The 27,387-nt window shown below is 40.6% G+C and overlaps 1 protein-coding gene across 1 annotated transcript; it reads right to left on the bottom strand.

Moving 5' to 3' along the window:
• Positions 1–15,678: 15,678 nt before the first annotated feature.
• LOC118585580 (ribose-phosphate pyrophosphokinase 1-like) lies at positions 15,679–17,674 on the bottom strand. The gene has a single exon (XM_036190260.1). It carries the CDS (start codon positions 17,511–17,513, stop codon positions 16,557–16,559), a length of 957 nt encoding a protein of 318 aa, XP_036046153.1. The 5' UTR covers positions 17,514–17,674; the 3' UTR covers positions 15,679–16,556.
• Between the last annotated feature and the right edge of the window lie 9,713 nt (positions 17,675–27,387).

Raw genomic sequence — 27,387 nt, 5'->3', positions numbered from 1 at the left:
TCCATTTAAGACTCCAAAGTCATACTTCAAATCATGGCTATGAATATTTTTGTAGTATATAAACTTAGGGACATTCCTGTCAGTTAAGACATAGATACAAGGAGGAGTAGGAAAAGAACTACAAGGCCTGTACATATGAAGAAGCTAGCTCATCTGTAGCATTCTACAACATCAAATCTAATAAGATGACATTTACTCACTTATAAATGGACTCTAAAAATTAGAATATAGAATGTATAGAAGTAGAGAATATAGTGGCAGCTATCATGGGCTGAGGGGAGTAAAAGAGGAAGGAGGCATTGTTCAAAGGGCCAAAAGTCTCAGACACAAGGAATAAGCTCTGGTGACCATGGTTAATAATGTGCATTTTGAAACTACTGAAAGAGTGAATTTTAATGTTCTTTCACCAAAACGTGCTGAGGATATAAGGTAATGGGTATGTCTATTTGCTCATATATTTACATACTTATTTGCTCATTTCATAATGTATAAGTATCACTGGATTGAACCCATGAATAAACATTAAATTTCAAAAGTATAAACATTTGGGTTTCTTAAGTAAAGATTGACAATTATACCAAGAAGGTTTTTTATTTGTTTTGTTTGTTTGGGGGTTTTATTTTGAGGGGGTGTTTTTGTTTTGTTTGTTTGTTTGTTTTGAAACAGGGTCTCATGTAGTGTAACCTGGCCTCAAATTCAATGTGTAGCTGAAGATGATCCATAACTCTTGATCCACCAGGCCCAATTTATGTGGTGCTAGGGATCAAACCCAGAGCCTTGTTGTGTTAGGCCTGCACTCTACCAACTGAGCTACATCTCCAGGCTTGTTCTGAGAAGCTTTGAAAGTATTCTTTTTCTTAGAGGGTGGGGTATATGAATATAAGAAAGTTTAGGTGTTTAGATTTGTCTAAAAACTACCTCCTTGAGTTTAACAATGCTGTTCATTTGAATTATGGAGAAAAATCTGTAAAACATACAATTTTTATCTCACCTTCCCCTCAAAGTTGCAATTCTCTTCATTCCAACACTTCACTAATATCTGAGAAAATAATTCAACACTTTACATTAGTGATGTGTTACACAAGTCAACAAGAGAGAAAAGGAGAAGTGTGATGTTATCCCAGATATTGTCATAATCACTAATACTGATATTATTATAACAGTGCCTATGGGAACACAGTCACTGTGCCGGCACATGTACCTTAACAGTGAAATAGCACATTTCTCATGCTTTTTGAGGGAATAAATTAATCATCACAAATAAAATAGAAACAGTGCAACACAAAGAGCAAGTATGTATAAGCATAAGTTATGACATTGTAATGCCTCTTACTCCTTTCCTTTCAAATAACATTTTATCATTACACACTAACAGGATTAAACAGCTTCATCCACCCCTCACTAGGAGTAATATTCAATATGACTCCTTGAGAAATCACGTTGGACAATATAATTAGTCCTTAATAAATGTAATTATAACTTAATAGTTCAAATGCACTACAGATTATTGAAATCTTTGGAGAAACATTTAACAAAGTCACTGCAACAATTATTACTTATCAGTATAGAAAATGCTATCTTGCACATGCTCTACTATGTTCATAGCAGCATTATTCATAATAGCCATAACCTGGAAACAACCTAGATGCCCCTCAACTAAAGAATGGATTAAGAAAATATGGTACATATACACAATGGAGTACTACTCAGCAGAGAAAAACAATGACAGCATGAAATTTGCAGGCAAATGGATGGAACTAGAAAATATCATCCTGAGTGAGGTAACCCAGACTCAGAAAGACAAACATGGTATGTACTCACTCATAAGTAGATACTAGATGTAAAGCAAAGGATAACCAGACTACAACTCACAGCTCCAGAGAAGCTAGCTAACAAGGAGGACCCAAAGAGGGACACATGGATTGCCCGGGGAAGGGGATATAGATGAGATCTCCATGAGTAAACTGGGGGTGGGGGATGAGAACATAAGGAATGGTATGGTCGAGCTGAAAGAGGCATGGAGTGGAAGAATAATGAAAGAGATACCATGATAGAGGGAAACTTCATGAGGATAGGGAGAAACTAGGTGCTAGGGAACTTCCCAGGAATCCACAAGGATGACCTCAACTTAGACTACTAGCAATAGTGGAGAGAGTACCTTAACTGGCTTACCCCAGTAATCAGATTGGTGAATACCCTAACTGTCATCATAGAACCTTTCCCCAATAACTGATGAAAGCAGATGCAGCGATCCACAGCCAAATACCAGGCTGAGCTCTAGAAGTCCAGTCGAAGTAAGAGAAGAGGGATTCTATGAGCAAGGGACATCAAGATCATGATGGGGAAACCTACAGAGACAACCAAACCAAACTAGTGGGAACTCATGAAATTTAGACCAACACCTGTGGAGCCTCCACAGGACTGGACTAGGCCCTCTAAGTGAGACAGTTGTATAGCTTGATCTGCTTAAGGGGCCCCCTGGCAGTAGGATCAGGATCTATCCCTGGTTCATGAGCTGGCTTTTTGGAGCCCACTACCTATGGTGGGACAACTAGTGCAGCCTTGAGGCAGGGGGAGGGGCTTGGACCTGCTTCAGCTGCTCTGCTGACTCCCCACGGGAGGTCTTACCTTCTTGTAGGAGGGAATGGGGAGTGGTTGAAGGGGAAAACTGGAGGGGCGGGAGGAGGGAAGAGGGAATATGTGATTGGTATGTAAAATGAATAAAAACTTCTTAATAAAAAAAGAAAATGCTGTCTTAGATTCCTCAGAGGCATAGTTTTACATACAAGTTATTTATTAAGGAAATGGGAGGCAAGAAGAGAAAAAAAAAAAAAAAGGTATGGTGGTACATGCTTATCCTAGCACTCAGGATGCAGAGGCAAAGGGATCTATGTAGTATCCTGGTCTACACAGAAAGATTCTGTCTCAAAAAAAAGGGGGGGCAGGGACGAAAGGAAAGGGTACATGAAGTTGTAAACTTGTAGGTATAATGTAAGTACTGAGATCTAGGGAAGCTACCTTGCAGTTCTAATTAAGAGCACTAAACTTCAAATTTACACTGTTTAGCCATGCATATATTCTCATTAGTCATGTGACCCTGGACCCATCTTGGCTTCATTTTCTTCATCTACAAAATGATAACACTCCAGGTATAAGAATGACTTAATAATATAAATATTCCTGGCTTGTGTATGTGTTTTAAATGTTAGTAGTAACTAGTACCAGCAAAAAGAATAGCAAAAGTCACATTAGCATAACTATACAGGTTTTAAACATTATAATTATTGGTGCTGTTATGCTTTAATGTGTTTATGTCTATATAGTACACAATTATAATTCATGAAAAAGCAGGTCAAAATTCTACATTTGGAACCAAGTAGTGGATTTTCTGGTTTTTGTCTCTCTCTTAACATGATTTCTTTTTTTTAAATGGGATTAAAACTTTCAAGTTCAAAATTGGTGTGAAGAATTGAATAAAGGCAAAATAAATGCATTACTAAATTCCTTTGACAGCAGCTATCAAATAACCCCTAATGTTATTAATACTTTTAATATAATCCAAAGGATTTACATTTATTCTACATTGGAAAAGATGTGAGCCAGGGCATGTCCTCCTAAGAACAGCCTCCCTAATAGTTTATCTTTGGTATCTTCCTTCTGAACAATTATGTTTATTTAATAAATCAGGCTATGGTTCCTATTAACTCCTCAACAGTAAAACATAAATACTTCTCCAAACTTTTAGCTCATGGAAGAATTTGCTGGCCAACTAAGGAGAATGCAGTAAGCATCCACTCTTCAGCTGTCAAGTCATTCAAATCTGCCTCAAACACACAAAGCCTCTTCACTGGAGGTCATGCCCTTCCTAGGGCTCTCTGTACACTCTGAGCAAGACACAAAGACCCAAGCATGCAGTCTAACACAGGATGCTCTAATTAATAGTTTTCACCCACCCTAGAGCTTCTATCTGGTTCAAGAAAGTTCATGAAGCCAGCATCACCATTCAGTTTTTCCTTTACCAAAACTTCCTTCTGCCCCTCTTTATTCACAGGTGTTGATCTCTAACAAATATTTCTCACAACTGTTTCAGCACCTTCCTCTGCATAAACCAATCTGTAACATCCTTAAGGCCCTAGTAAAGAAAAATACAGATAAATTTGAACAATTGTTGTGGGTCATAAAGATATACTATAAAAAGAAAATAAGGACAACCTAACATTCTCGTCCCAAAATGTGGGAAGAGAACCTATCCTTTCTAGGCCTTCCACAAGTCACCACCAGACAGGAATGTGAGTACTAGGTCTATGTTAGTTTTTCATAGATGTGACAAACACCCAAGAATACAGTGCTAAATGAGGAAAGATGATGTCTTTTGGCTCAGTTTCAGGAATTTCAGTCCATGGTCACTTGGCTCCATTGTTTTAGACCTGTGGTAAGGCTGAGTATCATGGCAAGGAGTTTATGACAGATCAAGGCTGTTCATTTAATGTTGGCCAGGAAGCAGAATGAGATAGAAGGGTTCAGGAACAAAATATATCCCTCAAACATTGGCCCCAGTGACCCATTTCCTCAAAATAGCCCCACCTCTTCACGTCATTCAGCTACAAATTTATCAATGGAGTGACCCATTTATGGGGTTAGCACCTTCATGACCTAACAACCTCTCAAAAGAGCTACCAAATGGTGACTAAGACAACCAAAATAAGCCCCCGCCCTCTTTAAAGTATTAGAGATGAGCATGAGACATAGCTGCTGAGTATGAAACTCATAATTAAGTGATAATTAGAAAACTAGACAAGATAAAAGAGAGGTCAAACTGATGAACAAAGGAAGTGCAGATCTTTTCCACTGGCCTTTGAACTGCCATCAAGGTGAAAAGCCAAGGCCTTGCAAAGGCATTCCTTAGAAGGAGTGAAATGGAGATAATAGTTAAATTTAGCCTAAACAGGAGCCTGGCCTTGGTCCACTGTACTTCATGCTGAAATTACTTCTGTTAATACTAAAGCTTTATCATGACATGTGATGGAAGACACCTACAAATGCAAGTAGAAATTCTCTACATCCATCCAAAGGTTTCCTTTCTATGGCTAGGCATGGGGCCTACCCTTAAAAGTGGTTTATTCCCCAGTGAGACCTCCATGAAGAAAACTAATTCTTCATTTGCAAGTGGTTATCAATTGGAGATATCTTCTGGGTTAGGGATTGGGGCATGTGTCCACGTCTCCTTTCCAATGGCTCTCTTAACTTAGCATCTAGTTATTGGGTCTCTGCAAACCCAGTGAGAAGAGAAAATGGAAATTGTGATGTAAGCTTGAAAGGTACAAATAACTGCAGAAGAAACTAAACATCTTAGTAAGAGTTTTGAACACCTTCACAACTGTGAATTTTCCCTGCCATTTATGTATTCCATAACCTAACTATTACTATTATTCTTACAACCTCCCAACTTACTTCTGAGACCTTAGTTCATCCAGAGTCCAGCTTAACATGAAAGTTGCAGGCCCTCTCTCTATGGCCACCAGATGGTGGTAGTGAGCTCTATCACCACAAAGAATCCCAAGATAGTTCAACTTCAGCACTAAGAACAATTAAGGCCAGAATATTCTTTGTTGTGGTGAACTATCCTATGCATTACAGGATGCTAAGCAGCTCTGAATCATAACGTGTGCAGTGTGCAGCACATGGCTGGATTTTTCTTCTTCATGTACCCTGCATCTATTACAGGACCTTGTACTTAATGGACCTTTAATACACATCACACTTAATGAGGGTATTTATTAGAAGCTCTCCGAACTAGAGATCATTCTCTACAAGGAAGAGGGATAATCACATAAGCATAATAAACCTATTGGTGCAAATTCAAATCCCTCTAACTTTCCAAAACTCAAAAATTTCAAACAGAAATAAGAGAGGAGAGAGGAAGAGGGAAAGGTCAACTTGCATGCATTCTCTGATCCTTTCTCTCATCTTCTAAAAACCTGTTAAATAAATAAATAAATAAATAAATAAATAAATAAATAAATAAATAAATGAATGAATGAATAAATAAATAAATAAATAAATAAATAGAAAGAAAGGAAGGAAGAAAGGAAGGAAGGAAGAAAGAAAGAAAGAAAGAAAGAAAGAAAGAAAGAAAGAAAGAAAGAAATCTCAATAGCCTTGAAGAAGGGCAATCTTGGACTATAGCTAAAAACATGTACAAGAACACTATTCTCTTTATTCTATAATCCATGTCCAGTCCAAGTCCCCATGCACTGATTAACAGGAGAAAAAAACATTAACTGTTCAGTCTAGCTGAAACTTAATCCAATCTGACAGTTTGTGTGTATATATTCAGGATGAATTAAGTTTTTATCAGATAAAACAATGCTTGTTCAGTCACTCACCCTTTCCTGGATCCTCTCCCTGGGGCTTGGTGGAAAGAGTGTGATCTATGCAATCTCCTGGCAGTTGGAGACACAACTCTTCTACAGTCTTTTTACGTTATAATAGCACCATCTGCTGTTCACTAGACCACAGCTCATTTGCCATCTAAGTATCCTGCAGGACACCCCTGATGAATTGGCTAGTTAGAATGGCAGTTCTGTCACTGCAGAAAGGATTATGCTGGCTGTAGAACCCCAAGTTTATTACTACATTCCCCATCCTACAAATGGGTCTATCTGTCCATATCATGGACGTGTACTGGCTAGTTTTATGTCAACTTGACACAAGCTAGAGTAATCTGAAAGGAGGGAACTTCAATTGAGAAAATGCCTCCATAAGATCCTACTGTAAGGCATTTTCTCAATTAGTGATTGACAGAGGAGGGTCCAGCCCACTGTGGGTGGTGCCATCCCTGGGCTAGTGATCCTGAATTCTATTAGAAAGAAGGCTGAGCAATCAGAAGCAAGCCAGTAATCAGCACCTCTCCATAGCCTCTGTATCAGCTCCTGCCTCCAGGTTCCTGTCCTGACCTTCTTCAGTGATAGACTGTTACTTGGAAGTGTAGGCTGAACTAAACCCTGTCCTCTCCAAGTTGCTTTAGAAATGATGTTTCATCACAGAAATAGTAACCCTAACTAGGACACCACCATATAGTTGAGTTAGCTCTGTTATAACAAGCCAATGACAGTACATTGCATATGCAAAGTCATTTTTCCATATAACAGGTCTGGAGACTAGGACGTGGACATCTTTAAAGATCTTTATTAACACCATACTCAGAGAATAACCCTCGTGGGTCAGAGGCTATAAAGGGTACAGATTTTTTCTTTTATATTTTTAACTAAAATACAATGGTTATACTAAAAGTAATATGCAAATTATATCTGTGCCATTCAGTGAATTTGTGACAAGATAAACACACTCCAGGACCATCCAGATCAAGTTGTAGAGCATTACCAATACCCCAAGCTCTTATCCCATGCTCTCTTCTAATCACTTGTCCTTATTTTTACTCCCAAAGGGGAATCTAACACCACAGATCAAACCTGGTTTTGGACAGGCAATTGAATAATACAATATTGCCCTTTGCACTTGACTTACTTTATTGGATATTATGTTATATTTAACCATGTTGCTACATGAGATCTGCACTAGTTCGTTTGCATTGTTATATAATCTTCCATTATATAACCATATGTTGATGTCTGTATTGATTTTACCAGTAATTAGCATTTGGGTTGTTTCCAACCTTGAAAAGTGTTACAGGTATTTTATAAACTATTATCCTTCATTAAAGTTGGGCATATAAATTATGCCTAGAAATTCTAGGAATTCTATTCCTATCATATACCTAATGGAAATGTATATGTATGTATACAAAAATGTATGTAAAATACTTACAGAAACATTATTTAAAAGTATCTGTGGGACTTTCTGTTCTTACCAGTAATGGATGAAAATTCTTGTTTTTTCTTATATCACCAACATTTAATCTTAACATTCTTTTTAATTTTAGCTATTCTGGAGTATATACTTTTTCAGTATACTTTTAGTACACATTTATCTTATTAATAATAAAATTGACTGTATTCATGCTTTGCTGATTATATGGATACTAGCTTAATAATTTAATAATTTGTTTATTTATTAAGTTTTTGAGAAAAGGTCTCACTGTATAGTCCTGGTTGGTCCAGAACTAACTATGTAGACCAGACTAGCCTCAAACAGATGTGCCTGTCTCTTCTTCCAGAATGTTGGGATTAATGGTGTGCACCACCATGCCTGGTCTTAGGAATTCTTTACATGTTCTTTTTGAAATCTCTTAGTCAGAGTTATATGTTATATACATTGCATCTCCACCACTGAAATATGTATACAAAATTGAAATTTGCATAACAATTAACTTTCTGGTTTGGTTATCTCAATTTATTATCATAAACAGAACAAAATAAAGTATTTTAAACTTTGCAATAATTCATTTTACAATTTGTCATAATTGTTCAAATAAAAGGTAAATTTGTCATTGAAAAATACAGCTATACATATGGACAGGATAATTTTTAAGTATTTAATTTATCCTTAGAAGAAGTTAACATTGAAAATAAAATGAATCCAAGTTCAGTAGAGATTAATAGCAAAAAGAAAAGCTGGTGGGCCACTTAGAAACGCAGAGTTTTAAAAGTGTACTTAATGAAGGCATTACTTACAATAGAATTTCTTTCAGTTAGAATACCTTATTGGTGAAATTATTAAGGTCACTCCATGTAGTTAAAAGGGAGGTTTATTTTGTGGGGTAACTTACAAATGAAGGGATAGGTTGCAGGGTCTGGGAAAGGTATGGCGCAGTCCAGCAGTGTTCTCTGGAGAACTCTGCTCAGTCTACCTCAAGCGTTCGGAGTCCTGGAACCAAGTGAGGCCTCTCCTCTCGATCCTGGGTCTTCAGCGTCCTCCCTCAGCCCCACCTTGTAGGCGTGACCATTACCGAAGCCTCAATGGGTGTTGGAACTTCCAGGCCAAGTCCAGAATGGCTACCCACTACATCTCCCCCTTTTGTCTAAATAAGAAGGTTCTAACCTAATACAAGACTATATACAAAGAAATGGTTATCAAATATTGTCCAGGAGTAATGAGGGACAATTACTTAGATAAGTTGGAACTATAATCAATGCAAACAATATCGAGCAAAAAACACATACTAAAATCCAGGGAAATCTAGAGCATGGGTAGGTGGCATGTTACAAAGATCATTCCAAAAGGTGTCCTATCCTAAAGAATCTGAGTCTAATATTTAATATATTCTATCTAAGATATTATATATATACTAATTTGTAACTATAACTGCTAGTCTTCAACCTCGTCAAAGACCTGATAGTTATAATTTCCTCAATTATGATAAAAGATAAGTTAGATATAAAAACTTAGACTCACAAATATAAGATAGATAGGATATCTTCTTTAATATTGTAACTGTAATTCTTGCTTGATAATTGTTTTGTTAGCTGAAATTTTACTACATAAAAGTTAAAACCTTGCAGGTTGGGAATTTAGCTTAGTGGTAGAGCACTTGCCTAGCAAGCGCAAGGCCCTGGGTTCGATCCTCAGCTCAAAAAAAAAAAAAAAAAAAAAGCAAAAGTTAAAACATTGCTTTAAAAAAAAAAAAAGAAAGAAAGAAGAGGGGAAGTGCTGTGGGATGTTCTGTATGTCAAATGTGTTGCTCTGATTGGTTAAAAAAGTGCTGATTGGCCAGTAGCCAGGCAGGAGGGATAGGGTAGGCGGGACAAGGAGAAGAGAATTCTGGGAGTGAAAGCTGGAGAGAGAGAGACACTGCCAGCTGCCACCATGACAAGGAAGATGTAGGGTACAGGTAAGCCACAAGCCAGATGGCAAAGTATAGATTAATAGAAATGGGTTGATTTAAAATAGAAGAAGTAGATAACAAGAAGCCTGCCATGGCCATACAGTTTATAAGTAATATAAGCATCTGAGTGATTATTTTATTCGTGGGTTGTGGGACCGCGGTGGCTTGGTGGCACCTAGAGAGAAGCTCTCCAACTACAATACCTTTCTTTTACTTATTACCAAGCTGATTCTAAATCATCTTCAAATCCCAGGTCATCACTCCCTCAGGGAAGCCTTCCCTCACCTACTAAACTAGTTTAAATCTACCTGTTATACACTGTCCATTTCTATACATATAAAATAGCCTCTACTTGTTTGTTGGATGTTTAACTGCCCATTGGATTATACAGATAAAAAGGTAGTTGCCCAGTGAATCCCCAACAGCACTGTAAGTTCTTATACACATTTACTAAGTAAATCAAAGACACTGTGGGCAGGGTAGATGACACACTTGAATACTGACTGCTAAGCTGTACTAGAATTTAATTTGTTCTTCACTTTCCAAAAGTAGTTTCTTTTATCCTTTTTCCCCCAGGGATCTTCCTCGGTTCTCACATCTGCACAATAATGCAGTTGCTTCTAACACAGAGGCCACAGAACCAAAAGGATTGATGAATAAAATTCAGTAAGTTCATTAATTTGGGTGGGGAAAAAAGTCTTTGTTTTTATTGACTTGTAAATTAAACATAAGGTGCTTTCTCATTTTGTATGTGGATAACAAACCACAATCATATTACTAACAATTGTATTTCACCAGTATAAATCAGTAATTTTCCTATCAGTTAACAGTTGCTATAAATAACTCAAAATATCATTAATGTCCATCATTACCTTAAAAATAGTAGTAATTATGAAATCCAACCACTAGAACTATTGCAGGATAGGTGGGATTTCAGGGGAGAGAGAGGAACTCGAAAGATGAATCTAAGTGTGTGTGGGAGACAACAGCAAGACACAAGCAAGGGGTATATAGAATGGAAGAGAAGTAAAAAGTCACATGGCAGAACATAGATTAATAGAATCAAGTTAAAGTTATAAGAGCTAGTTAGGAATAAGACTAAACTAAAGGCCAAGCTTTCATAATTAACCAGTCTCTGTGTTATTATTTGGGAGCTGGCGGCCCACATGAAAGTCTGATTACATCAGGTAGGCTGCTTGAGGCATAGAGAAGTGTGGCTCCTGCAACTGCCTGCCACTGCCTGCTGGACCTGAAGAGGGGCAGAGCCAGCCACCAGTGCTATGTGATAAGCAGAGCTGCATGGTGGTCAGAAAAAAAAAATTATATATATATTCTTTAAAGAGAGGGTAAAGTAATATAGAAAGAATAAGCCACGTAAGAATAAGAAATATAACATAGGACACCTGGATCCTATATAGTACTTTGTTAAGTTAGAATTTTTTAAATGCTAATAAGCAAAAAACAGCTGCTAGGAGACCAGCCTATATATTTTAAGGATATCTTAACTTTAGAATGGAAGTTAAAGGGTTGGAGAAATGGCTCAGTGGTTAAGAGCACTGACTGCTCTTCCAGTAGGACACAGGTTCAACTCCCAGCACCAGTTTCAGGGGACCCAAAATTTTCCATGGCAAAACACTAATGTACATTTAAAAAAAGAATGGAAGTCAAAAATGTGTTGTGTTAGGGTAGAGGTTATGCCTTTGTTTCCATGGGGGGGGGGGGAAGCTATGGTTTTCTTCACAATCAATGAAGACCAGATTTGACCAGGAGAGACCTCCTGAAAATCTTGGCTGCAGACATGAAGGAAGAAACCAAGAAAAACTACAAAATAGGTGACATATAAGCTAATCCCAGTACATGGGAACATCTCTGACACTGGATGAGATTTAATAAGTCTTGTTGGCTACAGAGTCCTCATGAATTATTATTACATGCTATCCTTTGATATGGCGTGGATTGTAGGTCTCCATCTTCCTCGAGGATCATTGGCCACTGGTCTGTGAGAAAGGAGGGAGCAGAAGCAGGGAACAAGGTTTGTTGCATGAATCTTAAAGAGTCTTATTAATAAAAATCAAACCTGAGGCCAGTTATTGGGGTGAATGCTGGAAGAACAGAGAAGCAGAACAAGCCACAGGTACCTTACCACGCCAGTTCCTCAGCTGATCCTGTTTCCTCAGACTGGAAGCCTCTGAGTCCTCATCCAGAATGAATCTCAGCTGAACTCCTTCTTGAAAGCCTGAATGCTTAACCAGCCAAGGGTTTCTAGTTTCTGGTCCTCACACCTTATATACTTTTCTGCTTTCTGCCATCACTCCCTGGGATTAAAGGCTTATGTTCTGGGATTAAGGGCGTGAGTCACCATGCCTGGCTGTTTCCAATGTGGCCTTGAACTCACAGAGATCCAGAGGGATTTCTGCCTCTGGAATACTAGGATTAAAGGCATATGCTACCACTGTCTAACCTCTATGTTCAATATTGTGGCTGTCCTGTTCTCTGACCCCAGATAAGTTTATTAGTGTGCACAGTATTTTGGGGAACACAATACCACCACAAAGGTTCAGATGGCTTCATGTGGTTATGACAGAAGAAGCTTTCCAGGAGTCAGTTTTCAGTATTACAGCTCACCTTTATTCCAGAGTGAGGGTAAATATATATGATGGGAACAGCAGCTGGGGCATCACATAATTTGCATTTGGCAGCACAGTCCTACCATACAGCTAGAAGCACAAAACCTAATTATCATATGGGCAGCAGGGGAAGAGCATCTGCAGAGATCTATGTCAAAGGTCTCACTTGAGATAGTTCAGGCATCCACATTTAGGACTTGATCATTATCCCACTTTTCCACAGGGTTCCCTAAGGATGTTGTCACCCCTGGACAACAGGAAGCAGTCTAGAAAACATGACACTCAGATTACCAAGAGGTGGGGTGGGTGATTTTTGATAGTTTGGTAGGTTATGAATACTTGTTATCGTTTGGGGGGGGGGGGGTTTACAAGTTCTTATTGATCATGGTCAGGGGTAAAAAACTAAACAAGGTAGATTAGATTCAGGGATCCCTTTCTAAAAAGAAAGAAAAGAGGAGTTATAGGAATGATAGGCTAAAAGGGTAGATTATTGAATCTACTTTTAAACTAAAAGGCAACTATTAGTCTCAAATGTTTTACATTGGTATGGATTTTTGTATACTGATACAAATTTAAGATTATTTTTGTTATAACATAGTGTATGTAAGTTTCTACTCTTGTTTAAGGTATTGTGCCTATGTAGCTCATTTAAAAATGTAATGTAAAGTTCCAGTCCTTGAAAGCTCTTATTACAAACTATTTAAGATAATTAAGAAACGTAGGTTAGTATTTAGTCATCTATAGCAATCAAACTTGTAGTCATGTCAGGTATGTTTTCAAGGTCAAAAAGAGTTATATTTTTAGATAGGTGGTCTTCAAACACTTCAGAGATCTACAGAATATGGCATTTAAGATGTTTTAATAACATAAGGCTTTTCATGACAGTGAGATATATCTGCTCCTCAATGCTAGCCACTGGGCAAGAAACTTCCCTTGCCTCAACTGCTGGCAGTAGGCTGTCCAAATTGGACAATGACACACAAAAAAAGTGACAGCCAAATTTTGCCAAGACAAGGTAAGACAGTCCTTCAAAAATTCCTGCTTCACAGAAAAGTCTGTCAGATATTCTAGGCCTGTAGGCTGAAGATGAATGCCCCAACATTGCAGAGGAAACACGGGTGACTGTCCGGACAGCCAGTTGTCTTTGTCATTTTTATAATTTTAGAAGTTGTTTGTTCTGCACTTCCTGTTTACTCAGGTAATATTATATCCTTCTCAGGTCTCTGATAGTGTTGAAGAATATATAGTCATAGTTTTACAGTTTTCATTGTTACCAAATTCAGAAAAGAAACTTACAAAAGAGATGTAAAGTTTATAAAATTGAGAAACATAAAAGCTTAAGTTGTTTATGTAAAAAAATGTTTTAAGGTCTAATAAGACATTTTTAGGTTGGTAACGCAAGTATGATAGAAAACAGTTTAGGTATAAAACTTTGAACTCACCAAGATAAGATAGATAATATTTTCTCCAAATTTGCCAAATACAAATGGACTAAACATTGTGAATGTAATTCTTATCTAATAGTTGTTCTTATTGTATACAGGTTTTACTATGTTAGAGTTAAAACCTTTCTTTTGTATTTAGATAAAAGGAGGAAATGTTACAGGATATTTGTTTATACTGTGTGAAGATGTATCACTTTGACTGGTTTAATAAAGAACTGAATGGCCAAAAGCTAGGCAGGAGAAGGTAGGTGGGATTTCCAGGGAGAGAGAGGAACTTGGAAGATGAATCTAGGTGTGTGGGGAGATGCCAGTGAGACACAGAGGGAGGCAGACATACAGAATGGAGGAAAGGTTAAAAAAAAAAAAAAAAAAAGCCACATTGGCAGAATGTAGATTAAGAGAAGCAGATTAATTTAAGTTATAAGAGCTTGTTGGGAATGAGCCTAAGCTAAGGCCAAGCTTTCATAATTAATAAAAAGTCTCCATGTCATTATTTGTGAGCTGACGGCCCAAAGAAAGATGTACTACAAGATCTTTTTTATTTCATATATTACCAAAAAATATTTTTCATATATTGCCACAGTCACCCAATTTGAAGAGCTTTGAAAAGTATCTTGACAACAATATAACGTGTTTCCTTTCTAATACCCTACATCTTTTTTACTTTAGTTCATATACCTAAAAATATTATTCTCCAGAGAACTGAATTTATATTCATCAAAGGGCACAAAAAGTTTTTAAAGTTTATAAGATTGAGAAACATAAAAGCTTAAGTTGTTTATCTAAAAAAAAAAATGTTTTAAGGTCTAATAAGATTTTTTAGGTTAGTAGGCAGTCATAGCTCCTCAGGCAAAGTAGTTCTGCCTGCAATCCCAGTACTCTGTAAGCTGAGACAGGAGAATTACCAATACAAAATCTTGAGTTTGAAACAAATCTGGGTTCCATAGTGAAACTTGGGGCAGCTTCAGGCTCACAGGAAGGGGAAATGGACTTAAGAGACCTGGTTAATAATTCCGACCCAGCAGTGAAAGGTCAGCTACCACATAGAAGCACAACAAATGAAATATTTGATATTGAGGTATGCTGGAAGCTAGGTAACAATAAGCCTGGCTAAATAAGATATTTTCTTTCAAATGAAAGATGAAAAGATAATTTTCTAAGTAAAGGTGAAATTATCAAAGAACACAAAAAAAAGAAATTTTTTAAATTTTGTGTTATTTTTAAAAAACAAAACTGGAAGGCAAATAGAAAAGCAGTGTACTGGCTTGATGGTGGAGGCAAGAGAAAGACCACCAAATGTATGAATCAGTTCCTCTCTGACCTTGAAGGACCTTATAATTTCAGCAACAGGCAGTTCACCTACTAATAATACATGGAAATGAAATAGGGAGGGGACAGAACACCATGAAGTATGTAAGCCAAATTAGAAACAGCTTGTCATTATTTCCAGAGTGAAACACCATGTGAGGGATTGTGTTGATCTCATCAAACTCTGGGTCCCTCTTTAGCCTGGGCCACCTCAACTTAATATTTCACATAATAAGAAACTTATTTTTCTAAAATCAAACTATCTTAAAATTTACTTCTTTTCAATTGAAATGTGTTTTTATTTGTTACTTTCCTCAATTTTCTAGTAACTCCAACTGCAACACATTGATTTTAAATAATCCCTAATATGATGATCATTTTGTTAGACATTACAACTAGACTGTGTTTTCACCCAATTCCTCCCATAAAATTGTTTTCAGAAAGCAGTAAGGAGGTTGAGTTAGCATGGCATATGGGAGAGAATACACACAGAGAGAAGATTTTTTTTGCATACATTAACATTTTATTAAGTTTTTTCTACAAGAGACTATAACACCAAATTGTTTAGCAGAAATCTTTTCAACTGAGAGACCAAATGGATCCAAGGAAGATGAAAATTAAATACTTAATCAAAAGGCACTATGACACCACCTAAAACCTACCACCACAGTGGCAACAGGCTAAGGAAGATTGCGCTATAGCAGGTTATCTAATGTGAATGTTAGCAGTTACATACATAGCTCTCAAAAAGCAAGTCTGTCTTACAGAAAATTATGGTACAATGATCACTGAGTCCAGGATATTTGTCCAGGAAAAGGTCAAGACAGCTGACGGTAAAGCCAAATGGAAAACACAGGTGTAGAAAATTCAAGCTATAGAGTTAAACAGATGGCAATGGATCAGGCTTCTTCCTCCCAGAAGTTAATTACTGCATTGAGCTACCTGCCCCTGACTGACAGGATGCTTACTATTGGAACTATGTTTAAGGATGCTCAAGGTTCTTGCTGTAGTGTAGCACAAACCTCTGAAAATGTATCACACATGGGCTGACTTTGTTGCTAGTTATTCTGAATGAATAAAAACCCCAAAGCATTCACATGCAATGGAGTATGAGGTTGTCAATCACATCCTAAGGACCTTGTGGAATATTCTCAACAGCTGCAAGGCTCACAAAATAAACAAGAAAGCCAGGATGAAACAATGCAAGTAGGACATCCTAGCAGCTAATCGCAATTTGTCTTTTTCCAATTTAGGCTAAATTCTAATGGACCTAATGTGGGCTGTAAAAAGCTACACTGGCGCACTCTGGGCCTTCTGCTGAACTCACCAAATACCAAGAAAAACGAGAGGTGGGATTGGTTTTATTTTCAAAATGCTTCAGAAGTTATTCTATTATAAAGGAACATGGCTGAACAGGTAGGAGACAGACTCTCCATTGTGGGTTCTCCTGATGGCTTCTGCAAGGATCATGGAGATATCAATTACCTGTATTTTGGAGCAGTGTTTCATCTTATCCTCCTGGGGTATGGTATTGGTAACTACTACTGCTTCAAAGCATGCATTGTTGATACGAGAAATGGCTGGGCCAGAAAAGATTCCATGAGTCAAGATAGCATAAACTCTGGTAGCTCCAGCTGAGAGAAGTTTGTCAGCAGCATGACAGATTGTACCACAAGTGTCAGCCATGTCATCTACAAGTATAGCCACCCGATCCTTCACATCTCCTACTAGCACCATGCGATCCACTTCATTGGCCTTCTTCCGTTCCTTGTGAATCAAGGCAAAATCCACATTCAATCGGTCTGCAATGGAGGTAACTCTCTTGGCTCCACCAGCGTCAGGTGAGACAATAGTACAATTTCTCCACTCAGATATATTCTCCTTTATCCACTTTAAGACAGCTGGCTCTGCATATAAATTGTCCACTGGGACATCAAAAAAGCCCTGAATTTGAGATGCATGTAGATCCATGGTGATGATATGATCCGCTCCTGCTACAGATAGCATATTTGCAACAAGCTTAGCTGAGATGGGAGCCCGGCTCTTATCCTTCTTATCCTGGCGGGCATAAGGGAAACATGGGATGACTGCAGTCACCCGGCTGGCTGACGCAATCTTGCAAGCATTAATCATGATCAAAAGCTCCATTAGATTGTCATTTATTTCACCACACCCACTCTGAACAATATAGACATCTTCTCCACGTACACTTTCTCCAATTTCCACACAGGTTTCCTGGTTGCTGAATTTCTTAGTCACCACCTTGCCTAGCTCCAGGCCCAGGCGGTCAGCAATTTTCTGGGATAAGTCCTGGTGGGAGCTCCCGCTGAAGATTTTGATATTGGGCATCTTGGGCAACTACACAAACGCACTCTTTTCTCAGTGGTCACCGCAGCTGTGGAGACTGGACCTGAAGTCAGCCGGCAGCCTGAATACCAACAGCACCGTGTTGCTACTCGGCAATCTTCAATTTTTTTTTTTTTTTTTTTAAGTAAAAGTATTTATCTGCCCAGAGACCAAACACAACTGGAAGAAAGAAAAAAAAAAAAAAAATCAATGAAATGATTCCCAATGATATTCTACTATATTCATAGATTAGTAACTAATCTAGTCATCACTAGAGAGGCTGCCTCTGGCAACTGATGGGAACAGGTGTAGAGACCCACAGCCAAACACTAGGCAGAGAGAGCGCTCAGACTAGAGGCCTCCATTGGGTCCCTCCCCTTGGAGCTTGGGGACCCCAGTGAAAGAGGAGGGGGAAGAACTGAGAGCCAGAGGGGTGAAAGACACAAGGGAGAGAACATGGCCAGAATCAACTAAGCAGGACTCATGCCGAGGACAATTTTAAGAGCCATGCCATATTGCCTGCCTGAGTTAAGTTTCTGTTGTCCAGTATTGAGCCACTATTCTTTGTGGCTCTTGTCCCTTTCATTCGCCATTCCCCCTTCTAGGGTCTCTGCTGAAGATCCCGCTGGTCGGGACAACTGGCGCCCAGCGTGAGGCTCAAGGACGTGGAGGAGTGGTGAACATCGTCACACACCAAGGCAGGCCTGCCTAAGAGTTGGAACATCATGGAAGACGGCTCCACGAGTGAAGGTCTGGTCAGTGATCGCCATGGAAACGCCCGGCCATGAGACAGATCCGGAGGAATTTTAACGTGATGACACAAGGTAAGTTTACCATGGGATAAGCATTTAGTAAACAGGGTTTGTTTATTTCGGGACTAAAACAGTCTCTCAAGACACGAGGAACTAGGGTTAAAAAGAAAGACTTAAAAAAATTTCTTGACTATATTGGAGATGTCTGTCCTTGGTTTCCCCAAGAAGGAACGCTGGAGACGGGTTGGTGACTGTTTAAATGATTTTTACCAGACCTTTGGTCCTGAAAAGGTCCCATTCAAACTTTTTCCTACTGAAATTTAATTAATGTTGTCTTAAAAACTTATAATCATTCCCCTGATGTTCAAAAATTAATTAAGGAGGGAGAAAAAGCCTTAAAACAGTCCTCCCGTGAACCCTCTGTCTGTCATTCTGTCAGTATTAGTATTCCTGAACCACCCAAGTCTAAAATTGTTCCGGCTGCCCCATCACCCTCCCCCAGAACAACCACCCTCCTCCCTGCTTTCCCTCACAGGATGTATACCCTTCCCTCAAAAATTTTGATGTTGATTTAACTCCAGAGGAGGAAGCCTCCTTAGTGGAAGAAGCTGCCAAGTATCATAATCCTGATTGGTCCCCCTCCTCAAACATGCCCCCCACTAAACTTTCTCCTTTTAAACTCCCTCCCTACCAGTTTCCACCACAGGGTGTGATGGCCTCTGCATCACCCTTTTGTGTTCCTGTTATTGAGGCTGAGGAAACCTCTGCCCTCTTACAAAGAGCCAAGAGACTTCTCCTCACTGAGGTTTCTTCCCTCAAAGAGGTCCTCCAACAAAAGCGTGAACATCTTCAACTCATAAAAGAACTCCACGCTATTGATAAAGAATTAACTAACTACATTAGCCTTAAAATCCCAAAAAGACCTTAAAAATAGCCCAAGGAATACTAAAAACAGCCCAAAAAAGGTACCCACAAAAACAATGCTAAAGCTCCTCACTCTCTTTATGCCTTCCCAGTAACTCGTAGCCAGACTGCTAAGGAAGAGCCTGACTCAGCTGCAGGAGTTACAAGCTCATCATCCCTGCAAAGCATCTGAACACTCAGATAATGAAGGTAGCAAATCTGAGGGATCCGACTCTGATGATGAAGCCCTCGATACTTCCCAAAAATATAAACACCTCAGTCTTAAATATCTTGAAAAACTTAAGGCAGCAGTTGCCAATTATGGTCTTATAGCTCCCTTTACTTTGGCCCTTTTAGAAAATGTGAGTGACCATTGGCTTATACCTAATGATTGGTATTTCCTGGCTAGAGCTACACTTTCAGGTGGAGATTATATTTTATGGAAAAACTGATTTTACTGAAGATTGTAGGGAGATGGCTCAACGCAATACAAAAAAATCATCCTCCAAAAGATGAACTCTTAAAAAGCTTCTGGGTAACAGCCCCTATGAGAAAAATGAAACTCAAGCCCGCTTTGCTCCAGGCTTATTAATACAAATTCAAAATGCCAGTCTAAAAGCTTGGAAACATTTGCCCCCCCAAAAGGGTTGGCTACCACCTCCCTGGCAAAGATCGGCAGGGGCTTGATGAGCCTTATAGTGACTCTGTCAGATGCTGCTGAGCGGCTTCTTGGCGATGGCGAAAATGAAAGTGCTTTCATAAAACATCTAGCATTTGAAAATGCCAATCCTGCCTGTTAGGCTGCCATTCGTCCCCATCGCGCTAAGTCTGAACTTTCTGATTATGTCAGGCTATGCTCAGGAATTGGCTCTGCCCATGCCATGGGTCTCGCCATCAGAGCTGCCCTCCGTGCAGCCAACAAAGACCCTAAAACCTGCTTTAACTGCAAACTACCTAGGCATTTTTCCTAATAATGCACTGTGCCTTGTGCAGCTCCCAATAAGCGCCCTCCCAATTCTCTCTGCCAGTGCTGCGGCAGGGGCAAACATTGGGCTTCAGAATGCAGATCCAAAACAAATGCACAGGGTCAACCATTACCTCCTAAACAACAAGGAAACTTCCAGAGGGGCCAGACCCTGGCCCCCACCCAGAGGACAACCCCAAGGGCTATCAGGTTTGTGCCCCCTGCCCAGACTCAGCCACTCCCCAACCCCACCAATCCATTTCAGATCTCTGGAGAGCAACTGCAGGGAGTGCAGGACTGGACCTCTGTTCCACCACCCAGTGAGTATTGACCCCTGAAACAGGCCCTCAGCTCCTAAATACCGGAGTCTATGGCCCCTTACCTCCCGATACCTTGGGCCTAATCATTGGAAGGGCTAGCACCACCCTTCAAGGTATTCAAATTTTCCCAGGGATTATTGATAATGACTTTACCGGAGAACTTACTCTACAAGTACTGACGTGATAACTATCCACCCAGGCACTCGCATTGCCCAACTCCTATTGCTTCCTCTCCGATATCCAAACCTTAAGTACAAAAAATATGCCCATTGCGAGGATGGTCCTGGTTCCTTCGAAGTTTATTGGTTTCAACAAATTTCCCAATCCCGCCCCCTCTTAACTCTCAAGCCTAAACGGCAAAACCTTCCAAGGAATTTTGGACACAGGAGCTGATATCACTGTTATATCCCATAGAGACTGGCCCACTTCGTGGCCTCTTACCACATCCCACACCCATCTTAAAGGCATTGGCCAGACTTCAAGCCCTCAACTGAGTTCACAAGTCCTTAGATGGAGACTGATGAAGAAGGCAATTCTGGTACTGTTTCATCTTTTGTTGTCCCTGGCCTACCTGTTAATCTCTGGGGTCGAGATATTCTTACCCAAATGAATGTCATCATGTGCAGTCCCAATGAAATTGTCACCAATCAGATGCTTAAACAAGGTTTCCTTCCTGGCAAGGGTTTAGGAAAAAATTCTCAGGGCATTAAAACACCTATCCCAATATCTGTTAAAAATGACAGGGCTGGATTAGGGTCTTCCCAAAATTTACCCTAATGGCCATTGACATTCCTGTACCCCATGCAGATAAAATTACCTGGAATACAAATGATCCTGTTTGGGTTGATCAATGGCCTTTAACAAAAGAAAAGGTTGCGGCTGCTACAGAGTTAGTACAGGAACAACTTGCCGCAGGTCATATCAAACCAACAAACCCCCATGGAATACACCTATTTTTGTTATTAAAAAGAAAGCAGGAAAATGGAGATTATTACAAGATCTTAGGGCCATAAATAAGGTCATGGCTCCTATGGGTGCCTTGCAACCTGGCTTGCCCTCTCCAGTGGCAATTCCTTCTGGGTACCATAAAATTGTTATTGATCTCAAAGATTTATTTTTACTATTCCCCTACACCCTGAGGATAAATCACATTTTGCCTTTAGTGTTCCCCAAATTAATTTCCAGGACTAATGCCACATTTCCAATGGAGGGTCCTGCCCCAAGGAATGGCAAATAGTCCCACTGCATGCCAAAAATTTGTGGCTCAAGCAACAGATCCCATCAGAGTAAAGTGGCCTTCCATCTATATTCTCCATTATATGGATGATATTCTTTTGGCAGGCCAACATCAAGACCCACTCTTCCAGTGCTATCAGGAGCTAACCTATAGCCTTTCAAAAATGGGGCTTCAAATTGCCCCTGACAAAGTCCAGTTAGCAGATCCGTATCTTTACCTGGGTTTTGAGCTTTATCAACAACGAGTCTTAACCCCAAAGATTCAATTACGAACTTCCCATCTTCAAACCTTAAACAATTTCCAAAAATTATTAGGTGACATTCAATGGCTCAGACCTTATTTAAAACTTACCACTGATGAACTGGTCCCCCTTAATGAGATTCTAAAAGGAGACTCAAACCCTTCTTCTGCCAGAAAGCTTACGCCTGAGGCCCAGGCTTCTCTGGCTCTAGTCAAAAAAGCTATTCAAAACCAAACTGTTTTCCAGATATCCTATTCTGACCCCCTGTTATACATTGCTTTTGCAACATCCCATGTCCCCACAGGAGTCTTCTGGCAACAAATAACCTTCAGAGAAGAAAAAAGAGGGAATCCCCTACTCTGGGTCCACCTACCCACCTCTCCATCAAAGGTGCTGGCCACTTATCCATCTTTAATGGCCAAGCTAATTATTAAGGGCAGAGAAACATGTCGCCAATACTTTGGAAAAGATCCTGACTCCATAGCCTCCCCTATACGAGAGAACAAATAGATTGGCTGCTTCAAACAAATGATGAATGTCCCATTGCCTGCTCCTCCTTTCTTGGTACTATCGATAACCATTATCCTAGTGATCCCTTGTTACAGTTTGCCAGAATTCATCCCTTTGTTTTCCCCAAATTAACTGCCTCACAACCTGTAAGGGAGGCTCCCCTGATATTTACAGATGGCTCAGCCAATGGGATTGCCGCCTATGTTGTGGCTGGAAAGGCTACCTCCTGTCTCTCCCTGTATTCCTCAGCACAGCTTGTTGAACTTTATGCAGTCATTCAAGTTTTTCAATTATTTCATTCTCAACCCTTTAATTTGTATACTGATAGTGATTATGTTGCTCATTCTGTTCCCTTATTGGAAACTGTTCCCTTTATTAAGCCCTCTACCAATGCAGCTCCACTTTTTCTTCAGCTGCGCTCCTTGATTATGGCTAGACATTGCCCCTTTTTTATTGGCCATCTACGGGCCCATTTAAAATTGCCTGGTCCTCTATCTGAAGGAAATGCCTTGGCTGATGCAGCCACACAATTAGTTTTTCCTGTTCTTGCAGGATCCCTTTCCCAAGCTGCCCAAGCACACTCTCTTCACCATTTAAATGCTCATTCCCTTCGTTTGTTGTTTAAGCTTACCCAAGAACAGGCCTGAGAATTGTTAAAAATTGCACTGACTGTGCTGTCTCCCTCCCGGTTCAACATCTGGGAGTTAACCCCCAGGGTTTGGTTCCCAATGAAATTTGGCAAATGGATGTTACTCGTTTAATTTAATTTGGCAAACTTAAATACATACATGTTACAGTTGATACCTTTAGTGGTTTTATATTTGCCTCTATCCAGGCCGGAGAGGCCTCCAAAAATGTTATTTCTCGTATTTCACAATGCTTTTCTGTCCTAGGAAAGCCTAAAATTATAAAAACTGATAATGGCCCAGGATATACTAGAAAAAATTTTCAATCTTTTTGCCAACAACTTCAGATTAAGCATGTCACTGGCATTCCTTACAACCCCCAGGACCAGGGCACTGTTGAACGTGCTCATCAGACTCTAAAATCCATGCTTCATAAATGAAAGAAGGGAAGCCTGTATGATACACGAGGCAACCCCCAAAATCTTTTACATCATTCACTTTTTGTCCTTAATTTCCTTACCTTGGACAAGAATAAAAGGTCTGCAGCAGATCACTTTTGGCATCCACAAACTCAAAGCCACCAAGCATTGGTCATGTGGCAAGACACTTTAACTGCCCAGTGGAAAGGGCCCAACCCAGTCCTGATTTGGGGTCGAGGGTCAGCATGCATCTATGACCAAACAGAGGGTGGCCCTCGTTGGCTTCCTGAGAGATTAGTTAAACAAGTCAACTCTTACCCATCACCCAGGGAAAAGGATAGCCCCTGAGGTTGTTTCTCTTTCCTTCTTCTTTACAGATGCTGATGAAGAAAGAACTGGGAGAATTTCCCTGGATATTCTGGATCTTGCTGCTGCCTGTACCTTCTTATCAGAACCAGAAATCAGTTGACACATCCCCATTTGCATGGCACTTTTATTTAATTTGACTGAAAATTATACTAATTATGCTAAAACACAGACCTTTGGCCACCTATTGGGTACCACTGATTGCCCCTTGCAAGGATATCAGAATCCCATTTTACTCAACTTTACTTATTTCCATAATGCCCCCGGCAAGGTGGCTCCTGCTATCTGTTTTTTGTATGATCAGACTGTTCCAATTGTAAAACTTATTTGAAGGAGAAAAGTGTAGGATGCCCCTATTCTTACTGCAAAATTCATGATGTCATTCCTCCTACTAAGGGACAAGTAATTGGGAGAGAATGGAATGGCCCTAAATTTTATAAGACATCTACAGGATATTCCTTAGTGGTTTGGGACCCGTGGGACTCACGATGGACTAGTCCAGTAGAAGGAGCCATGTATATGACCCGAACAGCCACATGGCCTAGCTCCAGACTTTACATTTGGCGCTCTTATGTATAAGTACAATCTACAGTCCATCATAATATTCTTATACAAGAAAAAAATTTAATGACACAACTATCATCCCCCTCCTCTCCACTTTCTTGGCTTTCCCTCCACTGAGAAGGCCTTATGTTTGCTGATGTTACTGGCATTGGGAATCTCTCATCGTGCTTCCTGTGTGCAGCCTTGGGACGTCCTCCTCTGATGGCAGTACCCCGGCCTCGGGTCTTTAATTGCACCACCACTGATAATCCCCATGGCTTCCACCCCACCCCTGAAGTACCCTTGTTTCTTGACCCGGGCCGCTCAAACTTTGATTTTTGCTTTTCTAGTGTTTCCCTTCCCTCTCATAAGCAGACCGTATTACCTAATCATCCTTTTGCCCCCGCCCTGGATTTTTCTTTTCAATGGCACTCTATCAAAAAATTTGACCATCCCTATCCCACAGGACATGCTCTGCCTACCTGTCACTCTGGTCCCACAACTTATGCTCAGGACCCCTGCGTAGTTCTTGGGATGGGACACCCCCCAGCCCAAGCAAAAAAGAGCTGTCTTCTTGCCCCTTGTGGCCAGAATTTCCCTCGCCACCTCTCTGGTCTCTGCAGGCTTGGCGGGAGGAGTTCTGGGTCATTCCCTCATAACAACGGCTCACCTATCCAAGCAACTTCAGGTAGCAATTGAGGCTTCTGTAGCATCCTTATCCTCCCTCCAGAGGCAGTTAACCTCTCTTGCACAGGTTGCCCTACAAAACCGACAGGCCTTGGACCTGCTGACAGCAGAAAAGGGAGGGACATGCCTTGTTTTAAGAGAAGAATGTTATTATATTAATGAGTCTGGAATGATAGAAACCCAGATAAATAAGCTACATAAACTTAGACTAGAGCTACATAAGCAGCAATTCTTTGTTGCAGCAGATGACTGGTGGAGATCATCCATGTTCTCCTTCTTGATGCCTCTTGCAGGACCATTAGTCAGCCTTTTGTTAATTGTAACTTTGGGTCCCTTTATAATTGGCAGGCTAATCCAATTCATCAAAAAACAAATAGACTCCCTGGCATCAAAACCTATACAAGTTCATTACCATCGGCTTGGAATGCTGGATTGAGGGTGTGATCCCTATGGTATTTCTCAGCCCTCTTCTCCTTTAGGAGCAGCATAAAGTCTGAACCTATGCTTATTGGCATCAGCCAGTATGGACACCGCTGGGTGCAAGGCCAAGCACTACAGGAGAAGGCTGAATTTAATAGCCCTTGGTTCGGATTCCCTGAGAGACAAACCTGACTTGCATAGAGGTTGGTATCTAGAGGCACCAAAATGCCTAAGCCCTCTCCTCCCCAAAAGGTACCCTTTTTCTCAAGCCTGAAGCGGCTCTAGAAGTCAGGTCAGTGTCTCCCCCAGCCGGTTAAGGTCTACCACCGTCCAGGTGGGCACACTCCCTCATAAAATAAAATAAAGGGAGATGCTGAGGACAATTTTAAGAGCCATGCCATATTGCCTGCCTGAGTTAAGTTTCTGTTGTCCAGTATTGAGCCACTAACCAGAAACTTTTGACATGCCTGGACAAGTCTTGAGTTATTAGAAAATAACATTTCCTTATCTTTCTGCTACAGTGACCGTTAGTAACAATGTTTGGTGGTTAGGTTGCTTGGTTGGGTTGCTTGGCAACTCAACAGTCCCCTGATCTTTTCCCAAAGAAAGTTTCCTGGTCTGCTTACTATAAAACCCACCTGAGAAAAATAAAATTTTGCAGCTTGATCAGAATACTGTCTTGCTGTCAATTCTTTGTGTCTCTTGTCCCTTTCATTCGCCATTTCCCCTTCTAGGGTCTCTGCTGAAGATCCCGCTGGTCGGGACAGACTCATAGGGGCTCACAGTGACTGAAGTGGCAATCACGGAGCCTGCATTTGTCTACGCTAGCTAGGTCCTGTGTATTTGTGTTATATGGTTAGTTGTTGGGGGGGGGGGGGATGGGGACTCCTGGCAGTGAGAGTGGGGGGTGTTCTGACTCTTTGCCTGCTCTTGAGATCCTTTTCCTCCTACTGGGTTGCCTCAATGTGGGTCTGAGGGTTTGAGCCTGATCTTATTGTATCTTTTTGTGCGGTGTTTGATGTCCCTAGGAGACCCGTTCTTTTTTTTTTTTTTTTTTTGTCGGTGGGGAGAACCTGGGGAAGAGGGAAGGCTGGGGGTCTGGGAGGAGTGGAGGGAGGGGAAGTTGTGATCAGGATGTATTGTATGAGAAAATATTTTTTTGTTTATTTGGGGGTTTTTTGTTTGGTTGGTTGGTTTTGGTTTTTCGAGACAGGGTCTCTCTGTGTAGCTTTGCGCCTTTTTCCTGGAACTCACTTGGTAGCCCAGGCTGGCCTCTAACTCACAGAGATCCGCCTGGCTCTGCCTCCCAAGTGCTGGGATTAAAAGCATGCGCCGCCACCACCGCCCGGCAAAGTTTTAAAAATTTAAAGTATCCATTACTTTAGCTTTTAATACTAAAAATGTAACTTAAATATTTATTTACGTCAATAAAGTGTGAAATACCTGCGACTTTCCTGGACATTACTCAGCTCACTAAGGAAGACCGCGTTTTAAACTAGCATTCTCGGAAAGCCAGGCAAGCCAGCAACTCCTGAGGCCAGAGGGCCACATCCGACCGAGACCCCACCCTGAGACCCAGCTCTCCTCACATACTCACTTTCCAGACGTGCTCCGCTCGCTCAAAGACGTGGCCACGGCCAAGAACGCCCTCGCCTGCTGAAACAGCGTGGAGAAACCCGCCAGGGGGAGCCGAGATCCCCAGCTAGCCACCGAGCACCCGCAGACTGAGGCCCGCCCAGACCGCCGCTCCAGAAACGTCAACACGTCTCTTCCGCTCGCAGGATTGCCAGCTAGGCAGACTCTGGTGCGCATGCGCAAACTCGTCTGCCACGCGCCGAACTACTGCGCATGCGTCCTCTGGGAGCTGTCTCCGCCCCCTTCCCCGCCGC

The sequence above is a fragment of the Onychomys torridus genome, chromosome 1, assembly GCF_903995425.1.
Source record: "Onychomys torridus chromosome 1, mOncTor1.1, whole genome shotgun sequence".
In the NCBI taxonomy this organism is placed as follows: Eukaryota; Metazoa; Chordata; class Mammalia; order Rodentia; family Cricetidae; genus Onychomys; species Onychomys torridus.
Note: the sequence above shows the minus strand (reverse complement) of the source record. Positions and strands in the feature narration are given on the sequence as shown.